Source organism: Cariama cristata, unplaced genomic scaffold (assembly GCF_000690535.1).
Source record: "Cariama cristata isolate BGI_N322 unplaced genomic scaffold, ASM69053v1 scaffold395, whole genome shotgun sequence".
Classification (NCBI taxonomy): Eukaryota; Metazoa; Chordata; class Aves; order Cariamiformes; family Cariamidae; genus Cariama; species Cariama cristata.
The window spans coordinates 9,737-29,152 of NW_009615552.1; the positions used below are offsets into that span (position 1 = coordinate 9,737).

The 19,416-nt window shown below is 43.4% G+C and overlaps 1 protein-coding gene across 1 annotated transcript; it reads right to left on the reverse strand.

Moving 5' to 3' along the window:
- Positions 1–1,159: 1,159 nt before the first annotated feature.
- On the reverse strand, positions 1,160–17,705 carry LONRF2 (LON peptidase N-terminal domain and ring finger 2; the record flags this gene model as incomplete). The annotated part of the gene is made up of 11 exons (XM_009699815.1): positions 1,160–1,780; positions 2,146–2,295; positions 4,293–4,455; positions 7,549–7,707; positions 8,319–8,440; positions 9,682–9,796; positions 10,144–10,240; positions 12,245–12,470; positions 12,954–13,115; positions 14,108–14,230; positions 17,587–17,705. Coding segments are annotated over 11 exons (1,595 nt in total), but the record flags the coding sequence as incomplete, so codon positions are not given.
- Positions 17,706–19,416: the final 1,711 nt, after the last annotated feature.

The window sequence follows — 19,416 nt, forward strand, 5'->3', positions numbered from 1 at the left end:
GCTGAAAGGAAAAAAAACTCTGTATTTTTGTTTCCCAGACCACACAGGTTATAACTACAATACCCAAAGAGAGCAGGTAATATATCTCAATCACTGCATTTTAACGCAGTCTTCTTCCAGAATTCATGTGCAAAGTGGGGGGGGAAAGTTTAAATACATCTTCATTGACAACTAAGGACAAAAGAACTAAAAAAGAAACCAGGCACTTTGACCATTTAGGCAAACAGCCATTTCTTCTTACCAGACTTCTGCACATGAACAAGTCTTTACATTGGTCTTGCTATGCTTGCAGCACATGGAGATTCAAGTCAACTTTTTTTTTTCCTGTTGGTAGCATCAGTCCTACTTATAGGAAACTATGCCAATTGAATTGGTAACACTGTTAGTTATTTCATTGGCAGTTGAGCAAATGTTAATCATTTGACTGGCTAGCAATCGATTTAATAGCTAGATATTAACAAAACAATACATTAAAAAAAATAATCAGAGACAAATGAATGTTAACACCTGACTTCAGCTTGCATTGAGACTTGCCTTTATAGGTTCAGTGTGTGCCTCTTTTGACGGCGTTATTGTGGACCGATTTCCATCACATACAGCAACTGGTACTAAACTACAATACTTTCGGTTTGAAACATGTTCAGTAGAGATCACCCCAACGTGACGGGAGGTTGGCACGACACTGCAGGCAGGAGGGAGGCGGAGACCTCCCCGTGTCCCACTCACAGAGCCGGCATTCAGAGTAAACTGCAGCACACCTCCCTCGTACTTGGTGTGAAATCGTTATTTCACAGCAGTGTTTATCATACTTTAGGGAGCCGGTTTGATTTGAAGTTAGCGGTAAGATCAGCTAGGATTACTTTGATTTTTCTTTTCGAAGAAACCAAAGTACACCTTTCCAAACATTTTGTACATACTCAATCTGTTACAACACATAAATCACAACACGAGGGTTTACCAAAGGCTACTGAAGAGTGTACTTATTCAGTAGCTATTATTCTTTCAGATAAACATCCTCAGAGGTCTTGACCACAAATGGCTTAATATTTTTCTTCCTCATAGACTATCTGCTGAAGAGAGAGATGTGGGTGCATGACCGACTGCCTACCGATCCACTAACAGAGCGTACTGTTGGTTATAGTCTTCATGCATACTTCTGCCGGGCAGTGTAACTCCTCTTCTGTCCACTACCTTCAAGAAAGTCTAGGAAACATCTCTTCAATCCACTGTCCAGTTTCCTTTTCCTACCAAGTAGAAATCCAAATCACATGCAGGCCAATGGGTGCTACTCTAGTACTTAACTCTCTTGCAGGCTAAAAACAACTCTATTGTAGTACTTTGAAGCAATTATCCACATCTATCAGCTACTCTCTAACTGTAGCACAGCTTTGTAGAGGCTCAGATTTCACCAGGACAACAGGAGAGAGTGTAAGGTTTGGTGAATACCCAGGATAACAAACCGATGCAATCGATGGATGCTGGACGCAGTCAGAAAGGGCTGTTCCTTTTTGAAAGAATCTTTAAAAAAAAATTAATCAAAAAACAACCCCTCCCCCTTTGCCCTCCCCCGAATAACCTGTCGTGAGATGTTTTCAGTGCCCACTCCTAACTGAAGTCCTTGTTATCTGGGTCTTTTGCGAGTCACAAATATCAATACACGTCTGATGGCAATAAGACGATCTTTAAGGGAGGTCATAGCCAATATCGCCAGCTGAGCTCTGTTTTCCAGAGGCAACACTGCCAAGAGCCACCAGTACCAGGCAGGACCACTGGGGTTGCTCTGCAAAAGGATGGAAAGACATGCAATCATGTATTCACCAACACTGCCCCATGAAGACCATCCCCTTCCTTCCCACCTTCTATTTGCTAAGAAGGTCACCACAAAACAGTTCAACCAACAACTAAACACTTAATTTCAGGTCCTCTCCTTGTCTATATACACCATTAAGAACGATCTCTTCAGCTATCAACTCACAGTGACATATTGTGTTCCATTGATTGTTTTCCATGCTTCATGCTAATACACCAAAATTGGGTAAATAAGAGTTTAGAATGTACAAAACCACAGCAAAAACCTGTCAGGAAATACTCTTGTGTAAAAACTCTGTACAGAATAAGGCTGCATAAGTAGGAAGGTTTTCTTACCTGTGGCTCTGGTTCTTTTCCTGGCATGGACCCAAAATGATTGAGAATTTGCACTTTCATATTGTCTTTAAGAGAAGTAAACCAGGCAACGGCTTGATCATAAACTGAATCATGAAGGCGGACAAGTTCTTCATATTCCGGTCCTTCAACCTTATTGTTAAAAGAAGGGAGATGGAACAAAACAGGTTTGATACCATGGAGTCCATATGCTTCCCCAGAAGCAAGCGAAGCAAAATAATGCAGTGACTACAGCTGTTCAAATGTCCTTATCTAAGCAAGCTGCACCCAAGTCTCAGATTTCAAACCTGTGATGCTGGAGTCTTTTTACCCTCCCCTAGGTGTTCTGAAGTGACATTTCTTGGAGTGATTACTGCCTCATTAATATCCATTCCTAAATGCTGGCACAAGAGAAGAATCTGCTCTCTAATCCTGGGACATCATATTAATCATCTCAAACCCACAACCTCGAGTCCGTGTCACAGAAGGACCTCTGAACATCGGTATATCGTCTGGCAAAACAAAAGAAACGCTACTGCCGCTGAGCACAGAGACATGGGGTCTACGGCACTGAGAGACCAGCAGTATTTTGTAGAAGTGTTAAGGCCATGGTAGGACAGCCAAGGAGGAGGAGGGCAGACACCTGAGCACGCAGGAAGCAGGGAAAGGGGATGCTTTCCCAACACCAGGAACGGCCATAAAAAAATACCCTCGCTGAGGCAAAGAGTGGTTTAGTTGCACAGGCCTAACTATTAGCTATAAGGAAAAAGAAAAAAATATAAGCAAAAAACACTACAAATTGGTCATTTCGGTTTTTTTGTTTGTTTTTCAGTTTGGGGTGGTTGGGGTTTTTTGTGTGGGTTTTTTTTTTTTCCCCTGTAATTCATACACACCAATGGTGTGATTCACCTGTGCTACTCAGATAGCTGCACATCTGAGCTAGCTGCTCTGGATGCCCTTCACAGTCAAGGAGACACAGCTCTACGGGGCAATTATTCTCATCTTAAGGTAGGTATCTAAGATAGAGCAGATAAAATAGGCAGCTTTGGACTGAGGTTTCTCACCATCAGATGTGACATGAACATAGGGTGCTGAACACAGATATCAGCCTCTCAAGTGAGACAAGGTAAATCCCACTCTGATTAAGAAGAGGTGAGTCTCTGGCACCATCTACAACCCATGCCTGGGTTCCACCACCCTTCACTGGGGATTTAAACACGGCAGAGCCCTCACTCTGAGCAGACTACCTACTCCAGCCTTCAGAAGGGGGAGGAACCTCCATGCGATCGGCCTTTCATGCCCTGGCAAACAACTGCATCATCCTGCACAGCTTAGAAAAGCCCTACTAAGACTTCACAGACTTGCACTTCAACTATGAGAGCACAGTGAAGAGCCGTACGACCACAGTGGACTTCATCACCTGGCATGAGATTACTACTAAACTCCATGATAAGAGGGATCAGGGTTTTATAGACATGCTCTGAAGATGATCCAGGAAGTCATCATTAAGCATGGCCAAAAATTCACCCTTTGGCCAACACCTATCACAAGCACCTCACTCGATGCAGGTTTTGTAAGAGGACTTGTTTTTAAAAACTATTTCCCTCTCTGCATTTTCCTACTCTCAGCCAGCTCTGATGGATGCTTGTACAGGCACGGTTAACTACATGTCACTAACATCTCATTTTAAGAGCGGACTCTCACATTTGTTTGAGGACCTGTTCTGTAAATGACAGCTTGGAGGTCACATCAAGTCTGCCAACTGTCTGTTCAGCGCAAGAAGAGAATAGTCAGTTCTCTAACAACAGGGGCATGTGCTCTTAAAAGGGTTTCAAGTCCATACCAGCTTTAAAACATTACTCTGACCTCATCTACACATCATGACAGACCTCAGCCCCTGAGTCTCAGAAGCTACTTTGAGATCCACGAAGGGAGTGTAACACTTCAAGCAGAGATAATTGTAAAGGGCAAAAAGGAAGAAAGGGAAGGAAGAGACAAAGTTTGTTCCATAGTTTTCAAAATAGAGCTTTAGTATTTATAATGATACTGGTTTAAAAATAATGCACAGCTAGCTTGAAATGCAACAAGGAAAGGCTATTTAAGTGAATCCAGCAATACATGGGTATGAATAACTTTGCACCATAGATCACCTTTTTATCTTCAAGATACTCGATGTTTGCTGTGTTATATCCATCTCGCTGGCCATGGCTTAAGACCCTAAAACGACGGACACCAACTGTATCAACAACTGAGCGCCCATCAGGAAAAAACTTTACGTCCCTGATCTCTAATATACAGCCATGATCTGCAAATCTGAAATGACAGAAGGGCATAAAAGTGGAAGTCATCAACAAGTGTTTATACACATCAGGACAAATACTGGGCCTAATTCACCACTTCTTATTTGAATGAGGATCCTGCTTTGGAGACAATACATTTCTGCTTATTCACGTAAGCCACATAACCCCCACCCTTTCTGCCTTCCCTCAGAGGTCCAGGGCAGCAGCATTTTCGGAGTGTTATTTGTAGGGTGGGAGGGATGGAAAGGGACAGGGAACTAAGTGGAGCATGTTTCACACTGGGAGTTGCCAGCTGCTGGTGGCAAATTCACCTGGTCTGCAAAGAAAACAGGATGGGTAAAGATACCATACAGAAGTCCAGAAACTGAGGAACAGATGCAGGGCTGGAAGGGCTGTCCCCCTACTCCAAGGTGTAAGCAGAGGATTACAGGTTTTACAAGGAAAAGGCTTCTATATAGCAAGGTTTTTCTGGCATTTGTTTCCTTTAAATTATAAAAAAACCCACAAAACCAAAAACCATAAAACCACCAAAACAACCCCAAAATGCCCTCTTTCCAAAAGCACATTTGTATATGTTGTATTTAAAATAGGCACAGATTTTAATCACGCCCTGGAAACAAGCATGCAACAAATTTTTACTTTAAATTATCAGGCTTACCTACTCTACATTTGTGCTGTAGTGAGTTCACTAGAGAGGCTGATTGCACCGTGACTCTCCACCACGATACGTTGATCTGCCAGCATTTGCAGCTCTGCACCTCAGCCTACTGCTACGCAGGAGAACGCACTGTATCTCGCCTCATCTCGAGATACCAAATCCCTGCAGGGTCTGATAAATGTTTCATCAGGGAAACACTTGTTTTACCAGGGCTTGGCCATTTCTTACATCGGAGTGATAAAGAAACAGCAGCACTGCGGGGAAATGACTCCTGTTTCTACTCTACTAGAAAGCACAGGTTTGGGAAGGGAAAAAAAAAGAAACAAAAACCTCACTGCTGTGAGCAACCGTTCTTTCCTGGCCATTGTACAGAACAAACTGAGGAAGAGCCAGAAGAGTTCAGCTGCACACAGTTAAGTCCTGATGCTCTAATGGTGGGATTATGAAAAGCGAGTTTGTTATAGCACTGTTAGGCTAAACATTATTTAAACAGCTACATAACAATTGTTTTAAATTGACTATTTTAGTGACATTCATACCGAATTTAGAAATTAATCTAGAAGTAAAAGTGATGATTTTTTTCTTTTTTGTCATTCTTTGAGAAGTTACTTTTGGATAGAAAGTGATTTTAATCAGAGAGACAAGAAAGCACCTGGAGATGGGTATAAAACGTACTGACACATTAAAAGTTTACATTCCTCTCCCAGTTTTAACTGAAAATGGAGAAATAAAACAGAGGAAGGTTATGAACTGAACATGTCTTGTCACTGTGTTTTTCCAAGGCAGGTATGCGTCCACGTCTTAGCAGATGAGGCAAAACAAGTTTCCCCACTTCTTGTATTCCCAGTTGATTTCACAATTTTGAATAAACAGAACTTCTTTACTTGGGTAAGAAGCTACAGCAGCCTGCCAGGTGTCTACAGATGAAGGCTTCCTGCGCTTCGGCGTTCCATTTAAACTACCATGCTTAAAAAGTTTAATTATTTTAGTAACTCAAAAAGGACAGGACAAAAATCTAACCATATTGGTTGGATTTTAAAATACCCTTTATGACACTATCTAATAAACCAATTCTTGTGGTTTGGGGATGGTAATCCCTTGGCCCTCTGTATTAGACCCGACTCCAAATAAGTTTGGCTCTTCCACAAGCCTTCATGGATGTAAGGGGAGTTATCACTGATGTCCTAGGGTCATTTTGTCCTCACTTTTACACATATTTTCTTCCAGAAAAATGGTAACAGGCCTGGAAGGGACCGTGGAGCATCAGCTGCTCTTGGAGCCTGAATTCCACGGACTGCAGCACTGACAGCATGCCAAATGGCATGAAGCACAGCCAGAGCTGATGGGAAGCTGTAGCATCTCCTGTATTCTTACTGCCACCTTATTGTCCAGTCTGGGAGGAAAAAAGAGAAAAAAAAAAGACAAAACCCAAACAAACAAAAAAAAAACACACCCTGACCTGAACTGGACAAGGAAAAGCTGCCAAGCCCTGGTATGACTGCCCTCCTCTTGGCTCCACTGATGATCACCTACAAAAATGCTGCTCCTGAGGATGCCTGTCTAATGTGTTTTCAAAAATTCCCATGCTCATCATCCATTCTACAGTCTGCATCATGCCAACGTATCTTCTGAAGGCAGTAACTATCTATTACATCTCATAAGGTAGACCTCTCTTAAGACCACCTTATTTTTTTCCCCATGAGCATCTTCTTATCCCCTTCACCCCAAAACCTGTTATCTATAAAGGACTTAAAAACCTAAAGGTTTTCATAGAATCATAGAATAGTTTGGGTTGGAAGGGACCTTTAACGGTCATCCAGTCAGTCTCTGCACAGGGAGCGGGAAACTCACCAGTGTCAGAATTCACAAAAATTAATTAAAGGTAAGATCATACAAAAAGACAATGTAACCCACTCACTGCAGATAGTTTAGACATTGCAACACAGCAGTAAAGACAAACATCGAAATTCAACATTCAGCAGCAAAACAGACTTCTCAGCCAAGGGTATACTTTGTCTCATTCAAATGATACCACCTATGCAGGAAAGCTACCGAAGGTTTGGATTTGGGGTTTTTATATTATTTTTGTTTTTTAAAATTGAGTAAACAAAGGAGCAACCTTATCCAGAGAGTCAGCTTTCACTAGAACAAACAGGCTAGAAAGTTTTCCAACCACATAGATAATTAAGTGCTATTTTTGGAGCCTGTAGTAGCAGGACAAGTTGCATTCTTGCTATTCATCCAACAGGGCAGCAATAAAAATTACATCTTTGTGTCAAAAGGAATGTTTAAAGATACAAAACTAAAAAGCCAGTGACTTTAGTATTGGTTCATACAGGACTGGAAGGAACCGTAGTGGTTTGGGGAGACAAGTATACTGCGCTGTAGTACTCCATTAGCGTCACAACAGCTCTGCAGTAACAGGACGTTCTCAGCTCATCTCCTTACCCTTTTAATTCATCAGCTAAGCACATGCCAAACTGCTTGGTACCAGTTTCCATACATCTTCTTATCATTAGACGATAACGAGGTTCAAAGACATGGAGTGGGCAAGGGATGGTAGGGAAGGCCATGGTACATACGAAGATGGGAACATCTTTATTCAAACTGTAAGATAATTGTTAAGAAAGAATGTTCAGCTTTTTTCTAGGTACTGCTATATTCAGTATAAACCCTTAATACGACACTGATTCCAGTGGTTTCCTTAGATTCATTCTTCATAAACATGTATCTGGTTGAGGTCTGCCATTTTTATAGGACAAACATATTTCAGGACTCTTTCTGTTAAAACATTAAGAAAACAATCCCTCTCATCTACTTTCATAGAGGAAAAGTCAGGAAATAATAGCCAATTTCCCAGCACAAGATCCACAAGTCACTGACAAAACTTGGATCCTTGAACTTCTCCCGACCTGAAGCATAACCCATTTATAATTTGAATTCTACTCCCAGAAAACGCCCATTATAACTTTTAAAGCTATTATATTGTTTCATAGGAACAAGAAATTATTTTAAGAATATTGTTGCGCCCTTCTACCATCCAAGCATATTGTTACTTGTTTATCTGCAACAAATGTCAAAAATACAAAATATCTGGCAGGTTCATTTACAAATTCATTCATTTTGTGCATTTCTATGAACAAATGATGCTTCTACAGTAATTTAGATTGAAAAAATACGTTTTTATAACAGCTGTCAGGAGTAAAAAGAGATCCTACTTTGACAATTCCTTCATTTCTTCCTCATAAACTTTCTTCCTTTCAGATAATTCCTCTGGCAAGTAACGGACTATCAGTTCTTCTGTAAGGACGGTCTTCTTGTAAGTTCTGCTTGCCAGAAACTGCAAGGAAGAGTCAACTCTTAAGTCTGATAATGAGAAGACAGGTAACATCTCTTCCTCCCAACCCATCCCTTTCCTAAGTCCAAACAGCACATTACTCAGGATTGTACTGATTCCTCCTCCTTTCCAGCCTTCAGGCATCAAAACTTCCACTTTAGGATATGTGGTTCACTCCAGTGCCCATTTAACTATAACCCCATACCCTTTTTTTTGGCAGAAGTTGTACTACCAGCACAAAAAGGCAGTCAGTCCCTCCTTGCTTTTGCAGAAGATACACAAATTCTTTTCACCTAGAGCTGCCAGGTTACTGGCAAGAAGTACTCCCAGTAAGAGACACGTTATGCCTGCTGGAGCAGAAGTGTTGACCAAGGAGTGACCATTCCTCGTTCACTGCAGGTGGATACCCAAACTGGAGATGTGGCAGGAACAGGGCTATGGCTGGGACTCCCCAGGCATGAGCCTGATGTGATATTGGAAGCCTCTATTCCTTTAAGCACCAGCAAAACCCACTGGTCCTCTAAGGAATGACAAAATATATTCTGGAGCAAACGAGGTCTGTGCACAGCTTGATGCTGTGGGTACTACTGTGGTGTTCTGGTTTCACAGAATCACATAACAGTTTCGGTTGGAAGGGACCTTTAAAGGTCACCCAGTCCAAACCTCCTGCAATGAGCAGGGACATCTTCAACTCGATCAGGTTGCTCAGAGCCCCGTCCAGCCTGACCTGGAATGTTTCCAGGGATGGGGCATCTACCACCTGTGCCAGTGCCTCACCACCCTCATGGTAAAAAATTTCTTCCTTGTATCTAGCCTGAATCTACCTTCCTTTAGTTTAAAATCATTACCCCTTATCCTATCACTACAGTCCCTGATAAAAAGCCTGTGCCATCTTTCTTATAAGCCCCCTTTAAGTATTGAAAGGCCACAATAAGGTCTCCCTGGAGCCTTCTCTTCAGCCTGTCCTCATAGGAGCAGTGCTGTTGCCCTCGGATCATCTTCGTGGCCTCCTCTGGCCTCGCTCCAACAGGTCCATGCCCTTCTTGTGCTGAGGACCCCAGAGCTGAAGGCAGTACTGCAGGGGGGTCTCACCAGAGCAGAGGGGCAGAATCCCCTCCCTCGACCTGCTGGTCACCCTGCTTGGGAAGCAGTTTGTGAGCAGAGCACAGAAAATCCCCACATAGATGCTTTCAGAAGAACACAGCTTTGTGAGCTTTTGTTAATTGGGGCAAGGACATACTTACTTCTGACAGCTTTTCTTTGCAGAGCGGGCAATGCGGATTATGGTCAAGGCAACGCTCAAGGCATTTGAGGCAAAAGGTGTGTCCACAGGGAGTGGTAACAGGTTCATAGAATAACCTGAACATGAAAACATGGAACAGAAAAGCTAAGCTGCCAACACAAACAATGCAATTCCCAAACAGTGGAAGAGAATGATTAGACCTAGCCATCTCTTCCCTTCCTGCTTTTGTATAAAGCACAGGTGACAGTTTTATCTAAGGATATTAAAAAGTTTTCATTTTTAGAAGTGGTAAACAATGGAGAACACCACATCTGTAAAGATTCAGCAGATGCAAGGTTCAGCAAAAAGGAAGAGACTAATGATTTAGCCATTCTCTCGCAGGTTTCCCTTCTGACACCACGAAAACTTTTTTCAGAATCTAGAAAGGCTTTCTGATCTTAATCCCAGGTCAACGCAGTCGTACCTCATGCAGAGGGAACACTCAAAGTCCAACGCATCCACTAGAGCTGTTGGTATTTCACTTGAAGTGACAGCGGTGCTTTCAGGTAAAACATCTGCATCTAAGTAGTTAAGAAGATGATTACAGTAAATATTTAAGTATTGCTGCAATTTCAAATGCCAAGTTGTTTTTCCATAAAGAACCTAATTTATCTCTTTTCTTTTTTGAAGTTGTGTTCCAAACAAACATATTTTCCATCTAAGTTTTAGTTTCTGGCAGGAAGTCTTTTGGAGAGCAGAGGATGATGTCTATGGCCAGAGAAAGCACTTTAGAGCTCAATATCCACGATTTGCTTCTCCAAAAACGGTTGGGTTTTTTGTTGTTGTTGTTTTTCTTAAAGTCTAGTTTTTAAAATACTCTGCTATTGCTTTCCCACCGCCACCACCACTCCCACATCAGCCAAGCCAGATGTTTTAAAGTACATTAAGTCCAGAATTTAATTTGTTTACACACAGTCAAACTATTTCATCAGTGTCTATTATAGATTTCTCAGCGGGGGTAATTTTTCTTACAAGTATAAAAAAGCTTACATTCTTCTAGACCAGGCTGCTGTGCAAATCCCAAGTTCCAGACAGCTTAAACTTTAAGGACTACTGGACTTGCATTAGCTAATGCTGCTTTCACTAGCTCAGCACTCTGCAAACACGGAGGCAAAACACTTCATGAAATTCTGCCCACCCTGTTTTTTTGGGGGGTGGTGTATATATCCCTGTAGTTAACATCTTAAAGGGTATGGGCTTCAAACTTCACAGCAGCAGCATTTAAGCTCAATAGCTTCTGACGACATTTATACAAGCATATTCTGCAACTTCTTTTACAATCCGCATCTTTGTTGCTCAGTGATGAGTTGCAACAGAGCCATGAATGCTGCCTCCACATCCTTTTTATTAACCAAATTCTTGACCGTTTAGAAACAAAAAAGCTCAGCTTTTTATGTTAAGTTAAAACACTAGAATATTTTGTTAAAGGTTAACTTATGCTCAGTATCTGGTTTATCTGGAGCACAGATGGGATAAGGGAGAGGGCACTGGTGTTGGGTGGCCTACAAAGAAAAACAGCGTTATCTTTAACCTACATCTCGCATGTTAGCATTTAGTAATAGCAAGAACCTAACTGTGTTAATTCTGCAAATAGTAACATGGCATTGGGATCTAGCACAGACCAGAAATTAACGGTTACGGGTAAAACGCGCTCTCTGGCCTTCGCTGTGAAGATACAGGCAGGTCAGATTTCCCAATCTATTTACTGAGTCTGCAGTTCACAGGCAAGTGCAGGGTTTTTCCCTTCACAGCAACGTGATCAGAAACTGGCCACGCAGTGACCATTTGCAGAGATGGCAGCCAGGCAGCAGCACGTCAAGACTTAATATTTCAAGGCAGAAGTCAGATTTGTCAAGGAGGTGTGGGTTGGGTTTTTTTTTCTTCCTTTAAGGGAAAAAATGCACACTAGTATAGCAGCATTTCCAAAGTCCCTCTTAACCAATTATTTCACTACTCAGTGCAATATATTGCCTTCAGCATTTTTATCCCAGAGTACTAAAACCACTTTGGAGGTCTTTGTTAGAAGCTTGAGAAGCATACCAATTGCAAGCACAGCTATCAAGTGACGGAAAACTGGGGGGGCTTATGACCCTTTAAAAGGCTTCTTTGTTTGCTTGGAAAATTTCATGTAAAGTTGCATGTGACTGTTTCTGATGCCAGTTAAAGATTAATTTCCAGGCTTACTGCATCTCTCCTTCCTATAGAAAGACAATGAAGTTCAGCTATACCTTCGAGACCTAGAAAATGGAAACGGCACCAGCAACACAAAGATTAAACTGTTAGTGGATTACACATTGGAAATGGCCCACTTGAGATAGAAAAATACAGTGTTCGTTGAATGAACTGAAACTGCTCTGGAATAAGGTAAATAGACTGTTACAGCAGAAACAGACACACCAAACAACGAAATATTACTCCAGTCCCTGTAGGGAATGTTTCATTGACACCAATAAAATGGGAGGAGGAAAAAGTTTGTGATTTTTCAGTTTGTGCAAAAGAAATTCCCTTTAAGCCACAACACAAACCTTTTTTAGGAATCTTATTGGGGACATCCAAGCTTTGTAAATCTCTCATATCACTGGACAGCTTTCTTTTTAAGCCAACCCCAGGTAAACTGGAGAGAATAGCTCCCAAAGACTTCTTGTTGTCTTCAAAATAGAGATCCAGAACATGATGGGAAACAGGAGAATCAGTGCTTCTAAATACATCAGATTCTTGGGACGGGGTTTTTGTTAACCTGAACACAGTATCCTAAAAAAATTAAGAAGAGTTATATACAGCATGAGACAATTTTGCTTTGCTTTCTTCTGTTAGTTGTACACATCAGCAACAGATCAATGTCCCTACAATGAGCTTAGCCAGGGAGAAAGGTCCGTATCAAAGAAGGCCACTTTCCAGTTGCATGAAACAGGGCTACTTCTCTCCCTACCGCTCCTGTCTCTAGAAATTATGCTCCTGTCATGCTAAAATCCTAAGTGGAAAAAAAAAAACAACCACCCACAAATATAATCAACTGCCGCATGAAGGCATCACATTGTTTTCTGAAGAAAGAGTTTCATTCTCTTATTCTTCTGAGGAAGTACATCCCAACAAGAGATCCAACAGCAATGGAGAAAAACAGGCTTACCATGAAAGTCAGTGCCTGCGTGAGTGCAGACAAAGACAATGACACACAGACCAGACAGATCCTTGTGTTACTTTTGGTATTTTTATGTTGAAGGGCTTTTACTTTACCTTTGAGGACCCAGCAACAGAGCTATCTTCCGCAGCTGACTGTGTGTTTATGCTACTCAGAAATGCAGGTTTCAATCTTGTATGGGATGTTCGACTAGAGAAAGGTGCTGTTAGACTGTCATGCACATTTTCAAAGGCTGGGAAAAACATCTCACACATTATCTAGTGAATTAGAGAGAAAAAAAGAAAAATATAATCAGTACGACATAGATATTTATCTTCATACAAACACAGATACACGAACTTCACAGCTTCTGGATGCCAAGAAGCTTTAAACAACCAGGACATCCTGCATTCCCCACAGCCCACAAACCTGATTGGCAGCCCCCACCACAACCACAGACACATCCCAAGGAGCTCTTCTGGTGTCCACCTCCCTTCCCAAGGGCTTCTGCTCCCGAGGAACACCCAGGGCAGTAGCCTGTTGCATCCTTCTCCTGCCCCTACCCGTCTGCCCTCTGACCCTCAGATCCCTGCCTCCAGAAGTCTTCAGACCATGCTTTCCTATCAAAACCAGTTAACAGAGATGTGTTTAAGCTCTCCTCACGCTCTGCATTTATCTCCTCTATCCTCACCAGATTTCACCCCTACCTAAAAGCTGTGTAGACCCTGTTCGCCCTCTCACCAGTCCCCACCAGGTGCCTTGCCAAATCCAGATTTCTTTTTATGGACAGTCACGGAGAACCTGACGATGGTGGGTTAGCACGAAGCGTGTCTAACTGTCCCGTAAGGGACAAACCACTATAGAGACTGCAAGATCTTCCAGGACAGTGCAGCACACAGCTTCCCCTTCTTAAACCTCTGCCGCTTCCCATTTAAAAGTGGTTTTCTGATGGGCACTAAAGTGAGCAGCCTCCCGCCTACAAAATCCAGGTGTACTCAAAGCTGGACATACTGGAAGTGTAATCTACAAATGACAGCAGCCAAACCTACAGATTTGCAGCAGAATTCAGAAATACACAATCCCTCTGATTGAGGCATCAACCAAATCCAAGGGGCGCCTTGCACAGCGTAATGCTAATAAGGTTTATTGGAGAATCTAACGAATCAAATTATTCTTTAGCTTTTTACTATCACCTAAAACAAATTTTACTTGGCTACAGGAGTAAGAGCAGCATGACGGCCAAGAAGTGGCCAGTAAATACATTTTATACCTTTTGGGCTTCTTTCTTCATTGAGCTCCATTCAGGATTTAAGGCAACACAATAGAGAAACTCCTTCAATGCTTCCTCAGTCCTTTCCAATCCAGACAGAGCTTTTGCTTTCACATAATGGCCCTGTTCACACAAAGAAAACGTACAAATCTAGAGATCAATTCTGAAGTGGCAGCAAGACACCAGCAAACAATCTTGGAAGTTCACATCATTCTCCAGGTGAAGAATAAGATGCTTTTTCGGTAACAACCTCTTTGACACATGTGACTGAAGGAAAAATCAGTCCCTTTTGCTGAAAGATGATCTCCCAGGAACCCACTGCTGCATCCCCCCCTGCTAAAGACACTGCTCTTTTCCTCAGAGGGGACCTGAAGCAGAATGAGAAAGGGTATTTGTCTCCCCAGGGACCAAGACTACTACATATCTCACCGGGTTCGATACCCCAGAGGATAGTTTCATGTACCACAGTAAACTTAACAGTAACAAAGCTGCATGGGAAGGGCAGTGGCATGGGGAAGGCTGGAGGTGGCAGCTGAGGGAGCAAAAGATTTTGGGTTCCGGATACTCTCGCTTCTCCTGGGTGTCTTACCAAGACTGAGATGATTTTTCACCTATTTTATTTGGTTAGAGAAGACCACCAACATTATGAATTTAGGGCAACTTACCAATGCTTAACCTGAAACTTTTTTGCCCGTCCTACCTCTCCCACGCCCTAGAGTAACACATCCATGGCCAACAGATACGGCAGTCAGCATGGGGACAAGTCCTACTCTACCTGTTACTAGTACCAAGACAGGAATTCCTCACCCTTGAATTTCCCCACGGATATCAATTTGCAGTTCAAATCTAACTATGGAAATTACTTCCTTAACAATCAAAAGAAAGTAAGCGTGTGTTTAAATATTTGCCTCTTGCTTATTAGACAGAAGTGTGCTCTGCAAGTCCACCTCTGATCCACATGAATCTCTCTAAGCTGGGCTGAAAGTACAATTTCACCAGTCTAAGTACAATTTCACCAGTCTAAGAGACTGGTTAGATAAGCAGATATATTCTTCTGTTCTTCATACTAATGACAAAAGATCAGATATCACAAAATCTTCCTGAGGAGGTATCTCCCTCATTCTTTCAATATAGCCCTTCAAGCTGAGGTCCGTTAAGATCTTTACCTTTCTACTGTCAGGAATAAAGCAGCTTGTACTAAAAGCAAGTAACAGGCACTGTGTAGGACAGGTTAATTTGGTGACCTGAACAAGAAGACTCAGTACACACCAACCTCTCAAGATGAGACACGCTTTTCTTTTCCTGAATGCAGTAAGAAGAGAGGTACGGTGAGGTCTGACCCTGACCTTCTTCTCTTCATGCTTGCACAGCCTCTGTAAAACCTTTTCAGAGAGGCCCTAACACGCCTGGCATCACTGTCAAGATTACTCTGCTGCCCTGGGAAGGCTACAAGATTGTTTGGCCTCGTCCTTCAGGGCCGCAAGAGCAATTTCCTTATCGAAGCTGCAGAAGAGGACCGAGGCAGGTTGTCCACAGACAAAATACCTAAAGATCCAACACCAGAAGTTAGGCCCAGGGACTAGATGCCCCTACACTTCAGAGACTACCACTGCCATCTTCCCTTTCCTATTTTCACACAGCCCTGACAAGCACCGGACTGAAGGGTAAGGTCCAGGCAGGACCTCATGCAGCAGGGCATCTCTTTCTATCCGCCACACACAAGGACAACTGGAAACTTCTCCCTGCCTCTGGCAGTCCAAGGACCTGGTTCTCATAGCGACTGCAAAGAAACCAACTTGTCTATTGCTCTAATGACTATAGGGGATCCAGGAGCTTCACCAGTAACTCAGCGAGCCATTACATTTCAGTTATCAATAAGCCAAAAGGTACTGGTAGGTTAATGCTTGCCTCCAAGAAGCCACTACCAGAATGAGTTTAATTTTATGGATTGGGTTTTTTTGGGTTTGGTGTGGGTTTTTGTGTGTGTGTGTGTGTGTTTTTGTTGGGTTTTTTTTTTTTTTAAAACTACACAGCACACCTTTGAGCTAATCTCTGGCACTGGATGAGATGCCACAAGATACAAACCAAAGCAGATGCCCAGAAATCCTGGAGAACATGGATGCTGAATCAGCACAGGTTACGTGGAAATTCTCACACAAACGCAAGCACAAGTGAAATGTGTCTGTGGCACTGCTGGTTATGCCACGATGACAAATTTCATTTCCAATTAGCATTCTTCAGAGATGTGATTAATGAAATCTTTATCCACCTACAACTGACACGCATCGCATTTCCACAGATTCAAGGCAAACAGAGAAGACACTTCAAGAAAACATTTGAACGTGCGTAATTCATCTTTCTCCCTCTGCACAGAAACCCAGCCAACGCCACCCGAGATGGATTCCTGACTTTACAAGAAATGATCCTAGACAGAAAGACAAATTGGAGGCCGGGGGGCGGAAAGATTATGAACTGCTTTCAAATAAGAAAGGTTTTACTGGGCGACAAGACAAGATAGCCTTCAGAGACAAGTATCTAACTGGTCAGAAACTCTCTGCTCACCCCACATCTTCCCCAGCTGGCAACAGAGAGCCAGCTGCAGCCCCTCGTGCCGAGGCAGACAGTCGAGGGGTTCATGCAGCACCTCCTTAGTCTTTGCAGGGAAGCCAAGGTCTGCCTAAAATCCTTCCCCAATTCCCCGTGCTACCCTTTCTCCAGGTAGCACGCAGAGGTTTTATCTGGTCAAACCTGTGCTGCAGTTTTGCTACTGATGGGTGAGGGACCGACCGAAGGTGTAATCCTAGGTGGGGTGAGCTGTCAGACACGCAGCCTAGCCTCAGGCAACCAGCAGTAACGACGGGCACCACGTGCTGCTTCCATTTCTCTCTCATAAAACATCATTTCTGATGCTTGCTTCAGACTGCCCACGAACCAGTGCTCCTTGTAGCACTTCCTTTTGTTGTGACAAAAAAATCCCAACCCCCTCAATGAATCACCATGACGCAGGTAGGAATTACAGATAGGAACTCTCAGTATTAAAGGGGGAAAAAAACAAAAATAATCCTGAAATACAGTCTGGGGTGCTCCTCAGACATGTTGGCCACCAGGTTGTCAAAGCCACCCACTGCCAGGGACACACCATCCTAGAGGGGCCTGCAGGGCCACCCCGGGGTGCTGGAGCCTTACGGATCCAATTCTGCTGCCAAGCTGCAGTACTAGCCCTAACAGATCGATGGGCACCATCACAAACAAAATCACATCACCTGCTGCCCACCACTCAAATCCCACCAGCTGGAGACACGCCAAGGACCTTCCAGACTTGTCCTATAAAGAACTTAGCTTTCAGCAGACATTTCCAGCCCTGTTAATGCCACGATGTTCTTCCAACAACACCCTCAGCAGCACTGTCCCCACCATGAAGAGAAGCCCCGAGGACAAGCAGTTTTCACTTTGGTCTTTACGACATGTAAGTACCGTACCGCAGGCCAGTGGGGTTTGTTTCGGCAGAGGACATCTGCGTCGTGAAGAGCTTGCTGGTAGTTTTTCATCAACGTACAGAGTTCTGCTCGCTGTGCTATCAGTGAACACTTGCAAGGAGCTGGAAAACAAAAATGTTGCAAGGAACTGCGTTAAAAAAAGTACTAGGACACATTAAATACAGTAACCTAATTTCCAGCCAGAGTAACCTAAAAAGCACTACTGCACAAGGGTTACATTTATACTCTTCTGTAATGGAAAAAAAGCAGTTTCTTCCTTCTTTCTTCATCAAAATATATTCCTCTCAGTCTGGAAGCAACCTCTGTGTTTTACCTAGCAGGGCAGATTTCATATTCACATACAAGACCTTGCTTACAGGACACTTAAGACAGCAAAAAGAAAAAAAGCCCCAAGTGTTTCTCGCCCCAGTGTGGCTTTGCTTGAAAGAAATCACTGACACAGGACTTCAGCTAAAAGGTTCCTGTAAGCCACTCATTAAAAAAAATACATGCACCCTTCACATTTCATATCCACTTGCCATCTGCGTACCTTTGCCCTCCTCAGGGCAGGCAAACCTCTCACCATCACGCACATCGCCTCAGTACCCACACATTCACAAACCATCCAATCTGCGTGGATTATGAACATCTCAAACATTATTATTCTGTCTTTTCCTAAGGTCTCTATAACACGTTTTAAGACGGAAAACTTCCCCCAGCATAAAGTTTCATAGAACTACAGAAAAACTTTGGCTGACCCATGTTCAGTTTGTCCACCAAGACCTCCGGGTCCTTTCTGCAGCGGTGCTGCTTAGCCCAGCCCACCCCATTGCATGGGGTTATTCTGTCCCAGGCACGTTTGCCTTTGCTCTAGTAGTCAAGGCTGGTCAGCCCACGGCCCAGGCTGTCGGTCTGAACGGCAGCCTTGCCCTCCAGCACATCAACCGCTTTTTCCTCCCTCAGTTCAGTGTCATGGACACACTTGCTGACAGTGCATTTTGCCCACTCATGGAGGTTATTAATAAGGTGTTGAACTGTGTCAGCCCCATTACCAACACCTGAGCAATGCTACCAGTAGCCACCCACCCAGCAGCCCTCAAACCATTAAACAACCACTCCGTGTCCATGACGGTCCAGCCAGTTCTCCATCCCTCCCACCTCTGCCTCCCCAGCCAGGCCAGGAGGATGTTGTGGGAGGCTGTGTCAGCAGCCGTGCAAAAACACGCTAAGCCCCAAACGATGCTCTGCCTCTGTCCACTAACGCAGTTATCTCATCTTAGAGGATGAGATTTAAGTGCGATTTGCTCTTGGTCACTCTTGACCTTCAGGTACTGGTAAAAGCCACCAGAGGGCTGGAAACTGGCTGCTGGATGGTGGCAGCTAAGTGCAGTAACCCTTACCCAAACATGAGCTGGTTCAAATCGTCATAACTGGGATTAAACTTTAAAAAGGCTCCAAGGTGTCCTGAGAGACAGTACAGCCTCATTTACACAAATTTTAAACTTCACTTCCAAGCTAGGTCTCCCAAGACTTTTCCTCCAAGTGTCACCTCCCGCACATCCCCACACAGGGCTCTTGTCTCCATAGTTCTCCTGCTCTGTCCGGCATGTTTTGGTCTCGCTGTTTGCATCTCACTTCAGCACAAGCATCCTGAACACATCCTCAGTAAGAGCCCGTTACCCGTACAAAGCCCGGGCACGCACATGTGCATGGACCCACAGAACAATCTCGCAACTGCTGCAGGTCCCACCGCTCATTAAGTTCAAGCACCTCCCAGGAGGGATGGTCCAAGATCAGGTCCCCCTCTCACCTCCTGCCCTCCCTTGAGCTGAT